General features: G+C 50.3%; 1 protein-coding gene across 1 annotated transcript in view; it reads left to right on the top strand.

Annotated features, from left to right (window-relative positions):
* Col13a1 (collagen type XIII alpha 1 chain) overlaps positions 1–17,299 on the top strand; it is a 77,561-nt gene that overhangs the window by 40,825 nt on the left and 19,437 nt on the right. Inside the window, exons 18-31 of the mRNA XM_070020934.1 lie at positions 1,617–1,670; positions 2,488–2,574; positions 3,717–3,770; positions 5,258–5,302; positions 5,609–5,677; positions 6,305–6,328; positions 7,854–7,916; positions 8,506–8,550; positions 8,836–8,988; positions 9,507–9,605; positions 10,886–10,930; positions 13,085–13,126; positions 14,268–14,294; positions 15,175–15,255. Coding sequence (XP_069877035.1) covers positions 1,617–1,670; positions 2,488–2,574; positions 3,717–3,770; positions 5,258–5,302; positions 5,609–5,677; positions 6,305–6,328; positions 7,854–7,916; positions 8,506–8,550; positions 8,836–8,988; positions 9,507–9,605; positions 10,886–10,930; positions 13,085–13,126; positions 14,268–14,294; positions 15,175–15,255 — 888 coding nt within the window. The remainder of the gene's footprint in view (positions 1–1,616; positions 1,671–2,487; positions 2,575–3,716; positions 3,771–5,257; positions 5,303–5,608; positions 5,678–6,304; positions 6,329–7,853; positions 7,917–8,505; positions 8,551–8,835; positions 8,989–9,506; positions 9,606–10,885; positions 10,931–13,084; positions 13,127–14,267; positions 14,295–15,174; positions 15,256–17,299) is intronic.

The raw sequence follows: 17,299 nt of genomic DNA, 5'->3' as shown, positions 1-17,299 counted from the left end.
CCTGCCCACTTGAGGCCATGCTGGGTACATTTAAGACACTCCTCTGACCTTGGCAGCTGACACCGCTGTAGACTGAATTGTGTCTCCATTCCATTCATATGTTGAAACTCTAACCCCCAAGATAATGGTAGCAGAAGATGGAGCTTTTAGGGGTTCAAGTGAGGTCACAAGAATGGAGCCCCACTCCAATAGGACGGATGGCCATATGAGCAAAGGAAGAGAGATCTCTCTGCCACGTGAAGACACAGTGACAGAGCAGCCACCTAAAAGCCAAGGAAGAGACCCTCAGCACACCCCCACTGTGCGGGCACACAACTCAGACTTGAGCCCCAGAAGTGTGTGAAGAGAGACCCTACTAGAGGCCCTGGATGACTGTTGGCTCACGCAGCCCCTCTGTGAAGGCAAAGGAAGATTTTGGATCACACACACACACACACACACACACACACACACACACACACGGTGGAACGTGGGGAGACATCAGCTCTGCCACGGACTCCAGGACTCCATGAGGAGCTGTCACAGCCATGTACCTCCTGGGAGCTGACTGACTTCATCTGTGCAGAGAGTATCTCTCTAAGGGACCCCCACGGTTCATGCCATGGGGGAAGTTGAAGAGTTCCTCAATAGTAGACATAGCTGGTGAAGAAATGTACCCAAGGACCACAGATTGGGGGCGCGAGGGGTGGGGAGGAGGACATCAAATAGCAGAAATGTCTTCTCTCAGTCCCATAGGCCAGGAATCTAAAACCATGGTGTATGTCACGCAGGGTCTTTCCAGGGCCTCTGATGGACTGCCCCATGCTCCTCCTCTAGCTTCCGGTGGGTTTGTAATCTTCCAGGCTCCTTGGCTTGTAGAAGCCTCATCCTAGCTCAGCTGTTGGTCTCACATGAAGTTCTGTGTTCTCTGTGTGTGTGTGTGTGTGTGTGTGTGTGTGTATGTGTGTGTGTGTATACCTGTGTCTAAATGTCTCCAACTTAGTATGATTCCAACACGTTGGATTAGGGGCCTACCACAGTCTAGTCTAGTCTGACCTCATACCTGCAATGACCCTATTTCCAAATAAGGCCACTGTCTGGCATGCCGGAAGTTAGGACTTCAACATTCCAATTTGGTGTAAGGGGATACGATCCAACTTATAATTGGATACAGACTTCTCAAGTTACTCCTCAAAGAAGAGGTGGTTCTGGTTAGCTGTTTTTTCACTTCCTAGAGGGCAGGAAGAGGTGGGTAGAAAAGACAGGGTGGGGGAGGAGGAGGGCTTCTGAGAGTCAGACAATGAGGATGTGGAAAAGAGTAGAGGGAAACAAGGGGAAATTACTCCACTCCCCCCACCACCAAGTTCTGGCTGACAGAGCTGCTCACTTATCTTCTAGGACCCTAGGGCCTGAGGCTGTTGGCATTTGCTGTGGTCTGTGGCCACATCCTGTGGTGGACAGGAGAACAGTGATGTGGCTGTCACCAATGTGAAGTGGCCCAAGGCAGAGCAGAGGTTCCGGAGGATCAGCTAGGCAGGGGACAAGGAAATCCAGGCACTGAGCTGGTGGGGCTGGTGCATTGACTGGCATCCTGGAGAAGCAGACCCTAACCCTGCCCTTTCCACTTCTTCCTGCAGGGTGAGAAGGGCGCTTCTGGCCCCCCTGGGCTCTCTGGGCTCCTGGGACAGAAGGTAAGAGTGGATAAATCTGAATGGAGGCCTCTCGCTCAGCCTCCCTTGGGTGCTGATGTAGGTGTCCTTCTCTTATCTGGGGGAGGGAGCCTGGAGCCGAATCAGACTAAGGGGAGGATGTTAGAAGATAGGCCCTGATTGGTCCAAAAAATACCCCAGTTCAAAGAACAGAGTAGCCATGGTCTGGCTGGATTTCTTGATACACATTCTGAAAACCTGCCCCAAATCCACAGCCTTTGATAGATATTTCATTTTAAGTGTTTTTTTTTTAAGTGGAATCACTTTAAAAAGACTTGAGGTCTACTAAATCTGGGAAGCTGCCTAAAACAGACCCTCTGTGGATGGTCCTGGGGCCCCGCAGGCTGTAGTGAAGGAGCAAGCAAGGCTTCACATCATCGCTTAGCATTGTTCAACATCACTCAGCCACCAACATGCATGTCACATTGCAAACTTTGCCATCCCGCTGACAGACACTGCTCAAGGCCCCTGCTTCAGCTCCATACCTCTCCCCGCTAAGTCACCAGCACCATGTTCTCCGCAGTCCTACAGCCAGACCAGGCTAGGGCAGGGTGTGAAGTCTCTGGTCTGGAGCCCGGAAGACCACGGGCAGGGAAGGGAGGCAGCTTCCCTCCCTAGGCCTCTGGGCTGTGAAAGGCACAGGCAGCAAGCCAGGGATCAACCAGATCCTCCTGGGGTTGGAGACTTGGCTCGGTTGGTAGGGCACCAGCCAGTGAGGGAAAGTGTCAGGTACTGAGTTTGAGTCATCATTTCAGACAGAAGAAAAGATCCTATGTGTAACTCTGCCTTCTACCCTCAGGGAGAGAAAGGTGATGCTGGTAACTCCATTGGAGGAAGCAGAGGGGAGCCCGGCCCCCCAGGACTCCCTGGGCCCCCAGGGCCAAAGGTATGGCTTTCAGGGATCAGTAGAAGCAAGGGAAATGTTTGTCCATGACCTTTAACTATGGCTCGCCTTCAGAGAATCTCATTGCTGGACAGCTGGCTTTTGATAGCCCTCTGCTCCACACATGTGGGTTTTTTTTCCCAGTGGGTTCTAGAAAGATCACATGATCCAGGCTCCTGCTAACAGGAGCCACACCTCCCCAGGCAAATGGACTGTCCCACTGATTTGGAGGGCTAAAATGGATTGGTATCAAGGACTGAAGGAGGTAGGGCCTTAGCACAACCAGGAGGCCCCTCACCGTGGCTTTGGCTAGGCTGCAGGTCAGTGATCAGCTGAGCCATCTGATGCAGATGCACCTGGGGGTGGCAGTGATAATGTAGTTGCGGGTGGGCTGCTGCCTTCTCCTTTTGCTGGAAACTGCAGTGGTGAGATGTGGACTTCCCAAGCTGATGCTCCTGTGTTGCTCACTCTGTGTCTGCAATGCACGGACATAAAGCATCTCTCTCTTAGCTCCACATGTGAGTTATTCTCCACAATCTGAGGCAATGCTCTCATTCACCAAGAGCCTGCTGGACCAGGCTCAGCCTGGGCAGTAGGGCTGCAGAAGAACTGCCCTCAGACCCACAATCCACAGGGATACAGTGCAGGCTTCGCAGCAGCCGGGGGGCAGGTAAAAAGGAAGTGGCAAAAATGCCTAATAAGCAATGTTTAGAGCATCCTTCTCCCACCTATCTGTCCCTACCCCTCCCATGTTGAGGCTCCTGGAGCCCCCTCCCCCAGATTCCCAAGGCCTTTGCACACCCCTCTGTCACCCAAGCAAGATCCAATAAGGTATTGTCTGAAGTGTGCTAGCACCTCCTTCCAAAAGAAGTCTGGTGGCAACCCAGTCCATTCCAGGTACCACACACTGGGCCTGCAGGGCAGGTGGACAGTAGTCATCACCCAGGACTCCAAAGAGGAAGGACTGGATGTGGGAGACGGATTTCCAGAAGGAGGAGAGACCCAGGTCAGGCCCACAGAGTCTGCTGGGTGGGAGCCCTGGCGGAAACCAGCCGGGAGAGAGAGATCCACAGTCCCCACACAGAACATGCGCAGCAAGGCCATCTTCCTCGTAACTGCTCTCAACTCATCTCTCTTCTTCCCAGGGAGAAGCCGGTGAGGATGGCCACGCCGGGCCCCCAGGACGACAAGGAGACAAGGTATAAAAGCCCAGAGCCGCGGGATGGCAGTCATGTGGGGATTCAAACCCCAGCTTAGACTAGATAGGGCCTCAGGCCTGTTCCCCAGGGCACAAAACCGAGTAGCCTGACTCGGTTTAGGGTTTCCTGGTGGGCTTGGACCTCAGAGAGCTGTCCACTGAGACAAGGTCACTGTACAAAAGCCAGCCCAGGGATGGGCTACTTAGGCTGGATAGTAATGCCAAACCCTGACTTCTGGTAGCTTCCCAAGCCATCTGTGCAGACAGGGCTCTCCCTTTCCTCCTGCTACTCCTTACGAAGGGCTGCATGTCCCCCATAGGTGCATTCTGGCTGTAATGAGATGGTGGGAAATCAGAGGGGAGCAGAGGGAGGACAAGGGGGTGGCAGCTCCCTGGAGGTGGCAATGGCTGGAGCTGGCTGACTACACAGTCAGAGCTGTTACACCAAAGGGTTCTTTTTCTCTCTCTTTTTTTTAACTTCGTGTGTGTGTGTGTGTGTGTGTGTGTGTGTGTGTGTGTGTGTGTGTGCTGTCCAGGGGCTTCAACTCAGGGCCTGGGTACTGTCCCTTAGCATTTTCACTCAAGGCTAGTGCATTACCACTTGAGCCACAGCTCTGTTTCTAGCTTGGGTTTTGTTGTTGTTGTTGTTGTTGCTGCTGCTGCTGCTGCCATTGGTGTGTGTTTAATTGGAGATGAGTCTCATGGACTTTCCAACCAACTGGCTTCAAACCTCGATCTTCAGATCTCAGCTTCCTAAGTAGCTAGGATTACAGATGTGAGCCATTGGTGCCTGGCATCTTTACTTTCTTGATTTTTCTTTTGTCTTCAATGCTAACAGTGCCCCCCCTCCCACCCCCCACAGAACAAAACTAGATGTGTGGTTTGTTTTTCACAGTTGACATCACTGACATCATCTCTCAATCCAATAGATACCACCCTCCCCTCACCCCAAGTCTTAGCCTACTTTGGGTTGTCAGTGTGTTTCCTAATGTAGCTGGCCCCCCATGTTTTATCTGGAGGCTCAAGCCTTTACCAGGAACCATAGCCCCCCAAAATATCACATGATCCCTCTGTGGCAATTTCTGAGCACCAGACAATGAGCGAAAGAGGATTGAGTCCTTGCTACCTGTGCAGAAATAGCAGAAGAAGCAAGGGTTGGGTTTCTGTGCCTAAGGAAGTGTGTGATGGAGAGGACTAGGGAGAGGTGGCCAGAGGGACAAAGGGGAGTCACTAACAACTAACAGGGAAGAAGGACTATCACTAAGGACACAGTGGTTAGGACCAAGAGGGCTCAGAGAGAAGTGTGGCAGGAGTTTTGACCCACTGAAGGGTGGGGATCTGCACTGTGATGGACAAGGAGATCTGTGTCCTGTAAACCTTAGCTAAAATGGCCCTTCCATGGTCCCTAACACGTGGCCTATCTGGGGACATCGAGTTCTTGTACACCTAGCTTTATCAGTGCATTTCATTCATTTTGTCCTGCAACAGGGGCATCCAGGAGCAGCTGGAGAGCAGGGACCAGCTGGCCCCAAGGTATGTTTCTCACCTGGAGTCATAGCATGAAGCAGCTGAGGTCTTGAAGGGGAGGGAGAGGAACAACAGGAAAGAAACTTCCATGTCCAGCCTTCTGGTGATTGTGCTTAGCCTTGTCCAAGCCTGTCTAGTCCCAGCTGCTCAGATGAGGACTGCTCACTTGTTCTGGAACCCTGAGCATCCTTTGAGAGTGTCCAGAGTCCTGACAGGTGCAGCTTCTTGGACTGCATTACAGGCAGGAGCAGCCAGTGTGGGCTGCAGGCCCACAGGCTTGTTGTACTCATTGAGATCTCTTCTGCCTTCTAGGGCTCCAAGGGAGAACCTGGAAAAGGAGAGATGGTGGACTACAACGGAAATATCAATGAGGCTCTTCAGGTGAGTGGGCTCTAGCCCATAGGCTGGAGATCTACTGGGCCTCAGCCCTGACCTTCAACACTGGCAACTCACGGCCTTGTGGCCAGGCCATTCCGCTGAACCTCCAGAAAAAAAAAAAAAGTTGCTCCCTGGTTTTCTCTCCTTTGGTCTCTCTTGTACAGCCTCCAGGCAAGTGACTTCCATTATTTAGTATCAGGAGGCCTACCTCTCTTCCCCGGCTGGTTATGGGTAACTAAGAGCCCTATTGGAAGTACCCTGGCACCCCATCCCCTGCTTTGGGGCCCCATGATCCCCAGAGAGGTTCCTTCTACTTTTGTCTGGCTCCTCTAAAAACCAATCAATGACAGAGAGGTGTGCATTACTTATTTCTTAAACACTCTGCAATCCAGTCAAGTTAACTGGATCAACCATCACAGGCCCTGTCTGTGTCCACTGTGGGCAGCCATAGCAACACTGGCTTTTGGAGATGCTCACATACAGCATCTGGGAGTTGAGGGGGGAGGGTATGGCAAGGGGCTGGGAGCCAGGAAGCCTACCTCTTCTTTGAGGGGCCATGATGGGGCAATGGAGACCTTCCTGGTAGCCCCAGATGCAGTCTTTATCTAATTACATGGTGCTGTTTTACAGGAGATCCGAACACTGGCCTTGATGGTGAGTCTCCTTCTTTCATTCCCTGTTGTTGGGGTATGGGGGGGGGAAGGTGCCAGGGTACAGGGCTGAGCACAGAGAGCACAGTCTGAGCGTGAAAATGGGAACTCTCACCTCCACAAAGCACATGCTAGGCTTCCGGGCCATTCTGAGCAGAGGGTGAGCTGAGCTTGACAGGGCATGACTGGAGTGGCCATAATAGAGTCGCCACACAGAGCACCAATAGAGCTACCATAATGTGGGTCATAGCTGGGCCCTGATAATGCCTGTCTATCCAGCTGAGCACGTTGTAACTCTAGACTCTTTATAGCTGTGGGGGTGGGAGGAAGGGGTTCTTTCTCCTTTTCTCTGGCCCCTTCTCTAAAAACCAATCTGATATTCTACACTTGGAAACCCCAAAGGTTCCATGCTGTGTTTTGCACATCTGCCTCTGGCCACAAGCTCTTAGGAAATATTTGTATTTAAATCAACCACCACCAAGTCCAGCTTCCATAAAGGAGAAGAGAGGTATTCCCATACTCCTCAGACTGTAGACATCTTTATTCACTTAATACTTTTTGTAGCTATGCAGAGGACTGGCACACCATGTATACCCCAGACATTGCTCTGGAATCACATAATTACCCTAGACTATTATATGAAATGATATGGGGGAAATGGAAACTGTTTTCTTCTTTTCCAATCAGTTTTAGCTAGGTGCCAATGGCTCATGCCTATAGCCTTCTCAAGAAAGCTAAGATCTGAGGGATCAAGACTCAAGGCCAGCTCAGGCCAAAAAAAAAGTCTGTGAGACTCTGACCTAAAATAACCAACAAAAAAGCAGGGCTTGGAGGTGTGGTTCAAGTGGTAGAGCAAGCCAAGCAAGCACAAAGCCCTGAGTTCAAGCTGCAGTACCCTCCCCCATCCACACACACAAAAAAGAAAAATAACTACAATCTTAGTTATCCATTTAAGTACAGAGTTTGTTGATTTTTCACAATTACTTGTCCAATGCACCTAACACAACAGCAACTGCTCAACATCAATCCCACACCTGGCCCTTTTCAGATCTGCTTTCTGTCACATATGTAGATCAGATGTGTCTTTTCTAGTGTCATGCAATGGACTCATGCAGTATGTAGCTGACTGTCTAGCTTCTTTGCTCAGTATGATGTGCTGAGATTTGTCCATATTGCTGCTTGGTTCTTTATCCCCGCTGAGTAGTATGCCATGGTAGGAACATTCCATACCTCCATTTGTTGGTGAGCATTCAGGTTGTCTCCTGGAGATAGAAGGCATTGTCTGAGGAGGTCAGGCTTACCTCCCCGCAGTCTGAGGGAGGGAAGATAGCTCTTAGCCCACCCCATTCCAACCCATATACAGTCAATAACTTATATGTTTGTATGTTGAGGTTACCTGTGTTAATTTTTTTGGAAGAACAAAAATGTGTGTGTTACTGAGGAAATGTTTGAGAATGTCTGATCTCTACAAGACAGGCCATCCTTCCTGCTGGGAAAGCTGTTCCAGATGCCTTTCCTTTCTTTCCTAGGGGCCTCCTGGCCTTCCAGGACAAATAGGCCCACCCGGAGCTCCAGGGAGTCCAGGCCAGAAGGTAAAACCCTGCTAGGATGCTATGTCCCTGAGTATGTAACCTCAGGGCCACCTCTCATCCATGACCCTGTTATCTCCCCAGGGTCTCTCCTATATGCGTATTTCCAAGCCCCATGGACCCTGTTACCCACACCTGCCACCCTTTCTCCTCAGCCCTGGGCTCATCCATGGAGGAAGCATAAATAAGATGATTACTCTCCAAGTTGACCCAGGCATAAATGCAAGACCCCACTATATATATATATATATATATATATATATATATATATATATATATATATATATATATATATACACAGCAAAAAGGACTGGGGGTCCTTGTTCAACTAGTTGAGTGTCTATCTGCTTAGTATAATACTCTGAGTTCAAACACTAGTAACCACCATCTGATCCCCCCCAAAACAAAAGAAAGTCAAGAATGTGTGTCCCAGGACTGCAGTGAGAATAGAATTCTGAGAATGAAATGCCCAAGCGAGGTAGAAAAGCTTACAGAGAGCCACCTGGCCCCAAGGAAGCACTGTGACATGTAATTGTTTTAAAAAATGACTGTCATCTGCTCTGAGGATCACCTCTAGTTGTTCTGGCTACAGGGGGAGATTGGACTACCTGGCCCTCCGGGACACGATGGGGAAAAGGTAAGATGACATCTCTCCAGGCAGCCTCTGAAAAAGGTCTTCTGAGGGCCCAGCAGGAAGGCTATGGAGCATTGAGAAAGGAGAAGGGGAGTGGAAGAGGTTTCTTGCTGCTGGTCCCAAGAAGAGGGGCAGAGCCAGCCCAGGGAGCTCTCTTCACTGAGCAATCAAGCGAAGTCCTCCAGATACCTCCCCTCCACAGCCTCCCCATCTCTTCTGACCTCTCACCCTCTCCGCTCCCCCACCCCTATCAATGTGACTAAGAAGAACTGTTGATGTTTTCTAAAGGGACCTCGAGGCAAGCCAGGGGATCTGGGTCCTGCGGGTCCCCAAGGACCCCCAGGAAAGGATGGGCCTCCAGGACTGAAGGGAGAAACTGGACACCCAGGGAACCCCGGAGAAAAGGGAGAGAAAGGGGAGATGGGACACGCAGGCTCACCGGTGAGTGGCCGGGCCACCCACCCCTCCGCATGTCACATCTCTGCATGCTGCTAGCCGCTCCCTGGAGCTGGAGAGTCTAGAGGGGACTCACTTGGTTACGCCCGCACCTCCAGGGTTCTGAGTCCTCTCCTCTCCTCCCCTGTCTCTTCCCTTGAGAGAGCCACTGAGCCCTGCAGACCTCACTTTCCTCATCCCTGAAGTGGAGCTCAGGACGCCTTCCCTGGGCACCCCCATAGATTGCTGGAAAAGGATAGTCAGAGGTGAAAACTACCTCTTTAGAACCCCAACTCCTGGAGGAGCTGCATGCACAGAAGAGGGGTGTTGGCCTGGTCCAGCTGGGCCACTGACTTGACCTGGAAGCCTTCTCGGCCTCAGTGGTTTCCATCTGTGAAGTGGGCACCATCCTCTACACTCAGCTTTAGAGGAAGGGAACCACGCCTGTGGGCCATATAGATAATCGCAGATGCTCCGCATGATGCACCTGAGCTTCACTAACAGAGATCTTTGTCGATCTGTAGGGTCTAGACGGCCCAACTGGGGAGAAAGGAGAACCAGGTGACCAGGGGAGGCCCGGAGCTACAGGATTGCCTGGCCCAATTGGGCTCCCGGGATTTACAGTAAGGCGAGAGGACTGGGTGTTGAGGGTGTCAGCAGGAAGCTGAGGACATGGAGGTTAGGTCCTTCACTGGGCTACCAACCTAGGGTGGTGCTACACTAACCTGCCCACCACCTGACCTGTGGTCCTCGGGATAGCAGCAACTATGTTAGGGTGCACACCGAGTTCTTATCATCTCAGATCAAATACAGTGGCCCCTGTCTTCAGTGCCACCTAGCTCAACAGTGCTGGATTCTGAGTTTGGAATCCCACCCTCTATCCCCAGATGTAGAGCCTCAGAGGTCAACCAGGCCCGTGTGTGACCCAGCACTCTCAGCCAGCTCAGGCATGTGGGGAGAGTACCTTCTCCCCACATGGCCGCTCCTTGGGGGACAGCTCCAAGATGGTAGCAGCACCTGGGCATGGGGGTGGCCTCCCTGCTCAGAGGCTCTGCGCTCTGGAACCACATGCATTTTCTACAATCACCACAGATTTAGCAGCCTAAAACAACTCCTATTTGTTATCACATGCTTCCTGTGGGTCAGCAGGCTGGACCCTCAGTCCAGGGTCTCGCAAATTTTGTGATCAAGATGCCAACTTGCTGTCCTATAGCAGTATCTAAGCCTCCTCCTCCTGGATGACTGGATGGTGACAGGATTTTGTTTCTTGCCAACAGTAGGACCAGGGCCCCGGTTCCTAAAAGCCACCTGAGGTCACCAGCTTTATAACTCCCCTCGTGGCAGGCACTTATATAGAGAAGCTTGTTTCATTTTTAAAGCCAAGACCAGAAAATGGGTCTCTCATGTTCATGCTAGCAAGACAGAGTAGTCTGTGTGGATCTGTGCGCGCGCACACACACACACACATGCACGTGCATATATGAGAGAGACATTTGTGGTATGATCATAGCTTATGTTGTATGTCTTTCACACATATAGCACGTAAATATGGTGGTCTATAACAAGCTCAGTGAAAGAAACAGCCACTACCTTTGCCACATGTCCCATGGCATCAACAAGTGATAGGTCCCCCCATGGTCTGTCCACAGCAGGAATCCTACAGAGAATCAGCCTCTCCTCCTAAAGCTAACACCTCAGATCCCTGAAGCTGGTGGCCATAGTGCCTGCCCATGGGCCCCTGTCCTTCAGATTGGCTACCTGCACAACCTCGATGACATTTCTATGCCTACGCATACAGTATGGAACAGCCTAGCCCCAGTTTGATTTATCACCGATGTAAGGGGACACCTATGCCCAGGCCCCCAGGTGCTGGCCCTCATGTTCTGGTGTTTTGTGTCCACAGGGAGAGAAAGGAGAAGCTGGAGAAAAGGGTGATCCAGGAGCAGAGGTAGGTTACAGCTACTCTTCCTGTTGTGTCATAAGTCATCCTTAGTCAAGGAGCTCATCAAAAACAAGATGTCTTTCCAAGATGCCAGCATCTCTGTGCCTGGAATGAAAGGCTGACCCGGGGAAGACAGGAAGCTTTCAGAGCCCCAAGATGGCCGGTGCTGGGTGCTAAGTCCCCCATCTGTACAGACTCTCCCACTTAACAATGTCCCCGCAATATTCACAGAGCTTCAGTCTGGACATGGAAAACAAACAACCATCCCATAGCCGCCACTCAGGGCTCCAGATGAGCATCCCAGAAAATGTGCCACTTGGGCAATCTGGATGACTTTACAGGCATTTGTCACAAAGTGGTAGGGGAGGCTTTCTTTCCAGAGAGGCAGGGCTCTTTGGAAAGCATGGCAGTGGAGGGAAGAGGAGAGGGTAGCAGAGTAAGAGGGAGTTGGGGGGAGGGGGAGCTTTGTAGGAGATGGATAGCACCAGGCATATTTGGAGGCTCAATGGAAAGTGTAAAGAAGACAGTGTTTGGTAGGAAGGCCTGGCCAATTCAAGACCAGCCCAGAGGCCACAAACCCTCCTCAACCTCCCCAGAGGCCTCCCTGCTACTGCCACTCCTTATGCCAACAGCCCCATCCGATTTTAGTGACTGGAACTGATTCTATCCTAAACGTGTGTGTGTGTGTGTGTGTGTGTGTGTGTGTGTGTGTGTGTGTGTGTGTGTGTGTGGTCATGTCGTATCATGTGTACCTGTACTAGTGCCTATACTAGAGCACTTTTCCTTAGCATTTTTGCTGGCACTCTACCACTTAATCCACTCTGCCTCCAGCTTATTGCTGGTTAATCAGAAATAGGAGTCTCCAGGATTTGTCTGCCTGAGCTAACTTTGAACAAGATCTCAGATCTCAGCCTCCTCAGTAGCTATGATTATCACAAGTGTGAGTTACCAGTACTCAATCTAACTTTTTTTCTGGTCCTAGGGCTTGAACTTAGGGCCTGGGTGCTACCTCTGAGCTTTTTTGCTCAAGGTTAGTGTTCTACCACTTGAGCCCACATCTCCACTTCTGGCTTATTTTGGTGTTACTTGGAGATAAGGGTCTCATAGACTTCCTGGTTGGGCTGGCTTCAAACCATGATCCTCAGATCTCAGCCTCCTGAGCAGCTAGGATTACAAGTGTAAGCTACTGGCTCCAGGCTCTAACTTCTTTTTCAAAGATGAGAAGATGGAGTTTCTGAAGATTTTGTTCTCTACAAGGAGATCATTTTGGAACTGAAAGGCTTACAGGTCTTAGGGATTGTGGGGGTTTGCTTTCCTGGCCTGCCTGCCACTGCTCCTGGCCAGGCCAACCTCCTGAGGACTCCATCCTTGGGAGACAAGGAATCCTGAAGCTGAGGCGCGGTGACCAGCTCAGAAAGGAGCAGACACCATAGACTAAAACAATGTCTGTGCATCTGATACAGACAGACTCTACAAAGCACCATCTCTGTAAAAGAAGAAAGCAGCTGGTCTCTTGGCCTGTACTGTCCAGTCTGTCCTCAAGGGTTAGCATTCCCTCTGTCTCATCTGCTGCAAGCAGGAGGAGAGGGACTTGAAAAATGTTCTTCAGTGACATCTCAGCCTTCTCTCCATTCCAGATAATCAATTTGTGCTCCCCTAAACCACAAGTCTCAAACTCAAATGCCTACCAGAAGCTGACATGCAGAAGGCCTTAGTTAAAGATAGTGGGAAGTGGTAGGGACTGGGGTAAACCAAAGACCCATGCTTCCTCCCCACATCCTATGGAAAAGCTCTTGTTCTTCTCTAGGCAATCATGAGTACAAGTGTGGCATGCATCTAGTATTACTAGATTATCTTAATGGTTTTTATTGTGATTGTTTGTCCAGAAATATCTGGAAAGAGCAGATATTCTAAGGTTATTTCCTACTAATGTCTTTATTGTTGTTGTTGTTTTGTTTTGTTTTCCAACATTGTGCAGGCCAGTAGATTACAAGGAGTTTCTGACTTGGGCTAAACTGTTTGGGTGGGGGAGGGGTATGTGCTGGGCTGCTCTCCATTGGCAATCCTGTTCTCCTGTAGTCTTGCTGTCCCAGCTGGACGCTGACCCATGTCAGGAGAGGAGACTGCATGAGTGTAATAGGAATTCTCTTTGGCCTCTAGGTTCCTGGGCCACCAGGACCAGAGGGACCTCCTGGACCTCCGGTAAGTTTGGAAAGCTCATTGACACTTCAGTCTCTTGTGCCAGAGCCCTCATGTCTCCTCCCCATGATGGTCACTGGGCTCAACCCCAGTCTTAGGTCACCAAACTCTCCCTGCTCCTCTTCCCACCCACCATAAACACATTGTACCAGTGATACCACACAGCCTGTTGTTGGGATGGAAACCACAGAGTGGCCTGGCAGTCCAGGGCTGGCTTTGCCAAGGAGATTTACTCAATCTTTTGTCATCAGATATCTGTCCCTCCTCTTCCTTCTTTCTGCTATCCCACCAGCAAGAAAGCTGGATTGAAATAGAAGTGATATGTTTGCTGGGGTGCTGATGGCTCACACTTGTAACCCTAGCTACTTTTGTGAGGCTGAGATCTAAAGATCACAGTTAAAAGTCGGCCCTTGTAGAAAAGTTTATGAGGCTCATAGCTCCAATTAACCCACCCAAAAGCTAGAAGTGAAGGTGTGGCTCAAGGGGTAGAATTCAAGCCTCAGTACACACACACACACACACACACACACACACACACACACACACACACACACACACACACACACACACACACACACACACACACACACACACACACACACACACACACACACACACACACACACACTAATGTATTAACACCAGTTCCATGGGTTGGCTTTATATAACTATGACCCCTTAGATCCCCTTGCATTGCAGCTAGAGGTCTTCCCAACCCACTGATGCTGGGATTTGCCTCTTCATGATTCACAGTCGATTCCCCATGGCCCTGGGTGTCTCCTGTTGTCATTGATAGAAGTAGAAGTAGCAATACTGAAAGTAACCAACATTTATTGAAACTTTCTATGTACCAGATTATTCTCTGCATATGTCTATGTGTTTAAATTCTGCACTTTCTTCAGTCTTCTCTTCCTGAGTCTATGAGTTAGTGATGGGGACCACAGAGTTTTCTGTCGGCCCCTGACTGGAAAGACTAGAGGAAGTCCCAAGCAAGACTTTCCTCAGCATTCCCTTCACTTGTGTTGGACAGGCTCCCACAGCATACTGCACCCCAAACCCTTGCCCTTCCATGACCCAACCTATGGACAGGGAAGTGAGCTGGAAATGTAGTTCTAAATCCACTTTGTTTTGATTCCAAATACAGGGCCTCCAAGGTGTTCCTGGACCAAAGGTGAGAAGAGGTCATTGTGACAGGAGCTGGCAAGGGTAGGGGTGGGGCATATTAACCAGGACAGAAAAAGGGGGTAATGCTTGGGGGAAGGGGGGGCCAGGCCATCAGCTGATCCTTCTCTCTAAATTGCACTCTGTGATGCTCTAGCCATTATGGTGCTATCAGGGCACAATGAGGGCCCACCATTCCTTTAACCTCCAGCACTGACATGCAGTATGCCTTAAAGACAAGATTCCACCATCTTTCCATGTACTCCATGAGATAATAGGTTAGAGTCTCAGCAGATGATGAAACCCTTTTCCCACCTCACGGCCTCAGACCCATCACCACCCTGAAGTATAGATGAGAGCCAGTGACATAGTATGGGACTTTCCCTCTAGAGAGTCCCCCATTGAGAGCCAGGGCCCTCCCAATCCCTCCTAGAGCATTGGTAGTGAGTCACAGGGGCTGAGAGCAACTGGTATGATGGTGACCTTTGCTCCCTGCCCTCGCATGCTTCAGAGAACTTTGGGGACATTTCTTTTCCTAACTAGTCTGAGCTTGGAGCTAAGGCAGTTGCCAGTAAATCCTGCAGTGTCCCAAACAGCCACCTGTGCAAAAGCCTCACCTGGAACTTTCCGTCTGTTGTCCCCACCTCAACCCCCTCTTCCCTTTGGAGAGTTCAGAGTTCCAGAAGGAACTGAAACAGACTGTTGACTCAGGAGTTTGTGGGGTCCCCATCCTGACAGCCCTGGCTCAGCTCCTCAGTGCTAATTCCATCCCATCTTGTCCTGTGCCCCTCGCTCCCACCCCACTCCATCTCCACCATCCCAGGACACCAGACTTGAGTTGTCTGAGCCGTGCCCTTTCTGAGATCTCCTTCTATCTCCCTTCCATTCAGGGGGAAGCAGGCCTAGATGGAGCAAAAGGAGAGAAGGGTGTCCAGGGAGAAAAAGGAGACCGAGGGCCTCTGGGATTACCGGTAAGTACCTCACGTCTAGTAAAATGGCTGTGAGGAGCCAGCCAGAGCTCTGACAGGCCAGGGGTGCTGGGCAGGGGACAGGGAGGTTGCAGCTGTTTTGCTGGTCTAATGTTTGTAGCAGTGCAGAACATCAGGTGGACTTCCTCTCTCACCCGGGTAGGACCAAACGGGCTCACGCTCCTTGAGGGTATCCTCCTGGCCAAGCCTGGTCTTAGAGCTGGAGAGTGTGAAGCTAAGATGAGATCTCTTTCTCTAGTATACCCAGATGGAGGGCTAGAAGGGCCTGAGGTCAGCCTCAGGACCTGCTTGGGCCTGATTGGAGCAAATGGAGGGCTCAGGAATAGTGGGACAATGGGACATTCTCTATCCTCCCCTTACTTCCCAGAGAGAATCCAAGCTCTCTCCTCTTGAGCACAAACCACAGGGATGAAGCAACCTCCATTCTGTGGTCCCAGCAGGCTCAGCCACTGGCTGTTCCTGGGGCATCTGCTTATCCACAAGTAGGTGTACAGTTGGATACTTCCCCTTGCCCCACACTTCAGTGGCCTCTTCACCCTTCACCCTCCTGATGCTCTTTCCATTTTATTTTCAAGGGCTAGAAGAGACTTTAACACTCCATCTCATCATTTTACTGATGGTCATTTGAATTCACATATGAAATTTACATATGAATTCACATTGAATTACTTAGGCTGGAGGCTACTCATCTGTACCTTAACAGTGGGGCTCCCTTTAGCTCCTTTGGACAGTCATCTTCTGTCCCCAAATCAAAGCCAGTCTGGAGCCCAGGGAGTCATATAGAGCAGGGGACTATGGGAAGCCAATTTCCCCCACCTTGGCAGGGCTGGAAGGTCTGGCTAATATAATCACAGCAACCTCACAGCCAAAGCAGAAGGTCCAGTTACACCCTCATTAATGCAACCAGTGTTGAAGGATTTAAGAAGCTGATTCACATGACAGACTACAGAAAACTGATGACTTTCGCAGGCATTTTCCATGGCATAAGCTGGGTCTGGAATGACTAAGTACTCCTTCCTCGGGATGTGACTTCCTGCTTCCTTCAGCCACAAATCTCCCAACATCCACCTTCATGGGCCCCATACCCCAGGGAGCACTGGAGCATTTAGTTAGGGGGTTACCATGCAAAGTGCCCAGCAACTAGAAGGTGATACAAAGTGCCAGGGGAAAGATCAAGCTGCCATTTACATTTACTTCTCCAACTTTTGGTAGAGGCATGGGTGCAGAGAAATATCTTCCATAGTTTCAGAAAACCGTTTCATGAGGGGGTGGAGAATGTTGAAAGGAGTGACATTGATCAAGACACATTGCATATAAACTGCCTTGTTAAATGGCAACTCCTCTGTACAACTATTTAAAGGTAATTTTAAAAAAGAAAGCAGTTTCACCAAACAAGCGTGTACATAGAAGGCAATTCACATGAACTTGAGGAGGACAATAGGGCGTGAAGATGATTATCACTACCCATGGTTCCATACAGACATGTGACCCTTCTTTTTTTTTTTTTTTTTTTTGGTCCAGTCATGGGGCCTGAACTCTGGGCCTGGGCGCTGTCCCTCAGCTCTTCAGCTCAAGGCTAGCGCTCTACCACTTGAGCCACAGAGCCACTTCCGGCTTTCTTTTTGCTTATGTGGTGCTGGGGAATTGAACCCAGGGCCTCATGCATGCAAGGCAAGCGCTCTACCACTGAGCCACCTTCCCAGCCCAATGTGACCCTTCTTATGGGGTACAGCCCCTCCTCAGCTCAGCTGCCTAATGCCTTGGGGAAAAAAGGAGCAGTATTTCTGAACCTTCCGATTTTTCAAAGGCAGCTGGACACCCGGAAATTTAGAGGGAAAGCCCTCATTGTCTTACATTAGATTAAAATTGCATCACTGTAGACCAGACAAAATGTGCCAGGGACACACAGAAGTCCTGAAAGTCCTGGTTTTGTGCCCTCTGTTCCAGACCTCTCAAGACAGCTCACTATTCATGATGTAAAAAGGAAGCGTGTGGTGTTGAGCTCTATTTCTATTTTTAGGCTACA

This window comes from Dipodomys merriami, unplaced genomic scaffold, assembly GCF_024711535.1.
Source record: "Dipodomys merriami isolate MVZ:Mamm:240054 unplaced genomic scaffold, mDipMer1.0.p SCAF_14, whole genome shotgun sequence".
In the NCBI taxonomy this organism is placed as follows: Eukaryota; Metazoa; Chordata; class Mammalia; order Rodentia; family Heteromyidae; genus Dipodomys; species Dipodomys merriami.
The sequence above is the reverse complement of the archived record's forward strand: the minus strand, read 5'-3'. Positions and strand labels throughout refer to the sequence as shown.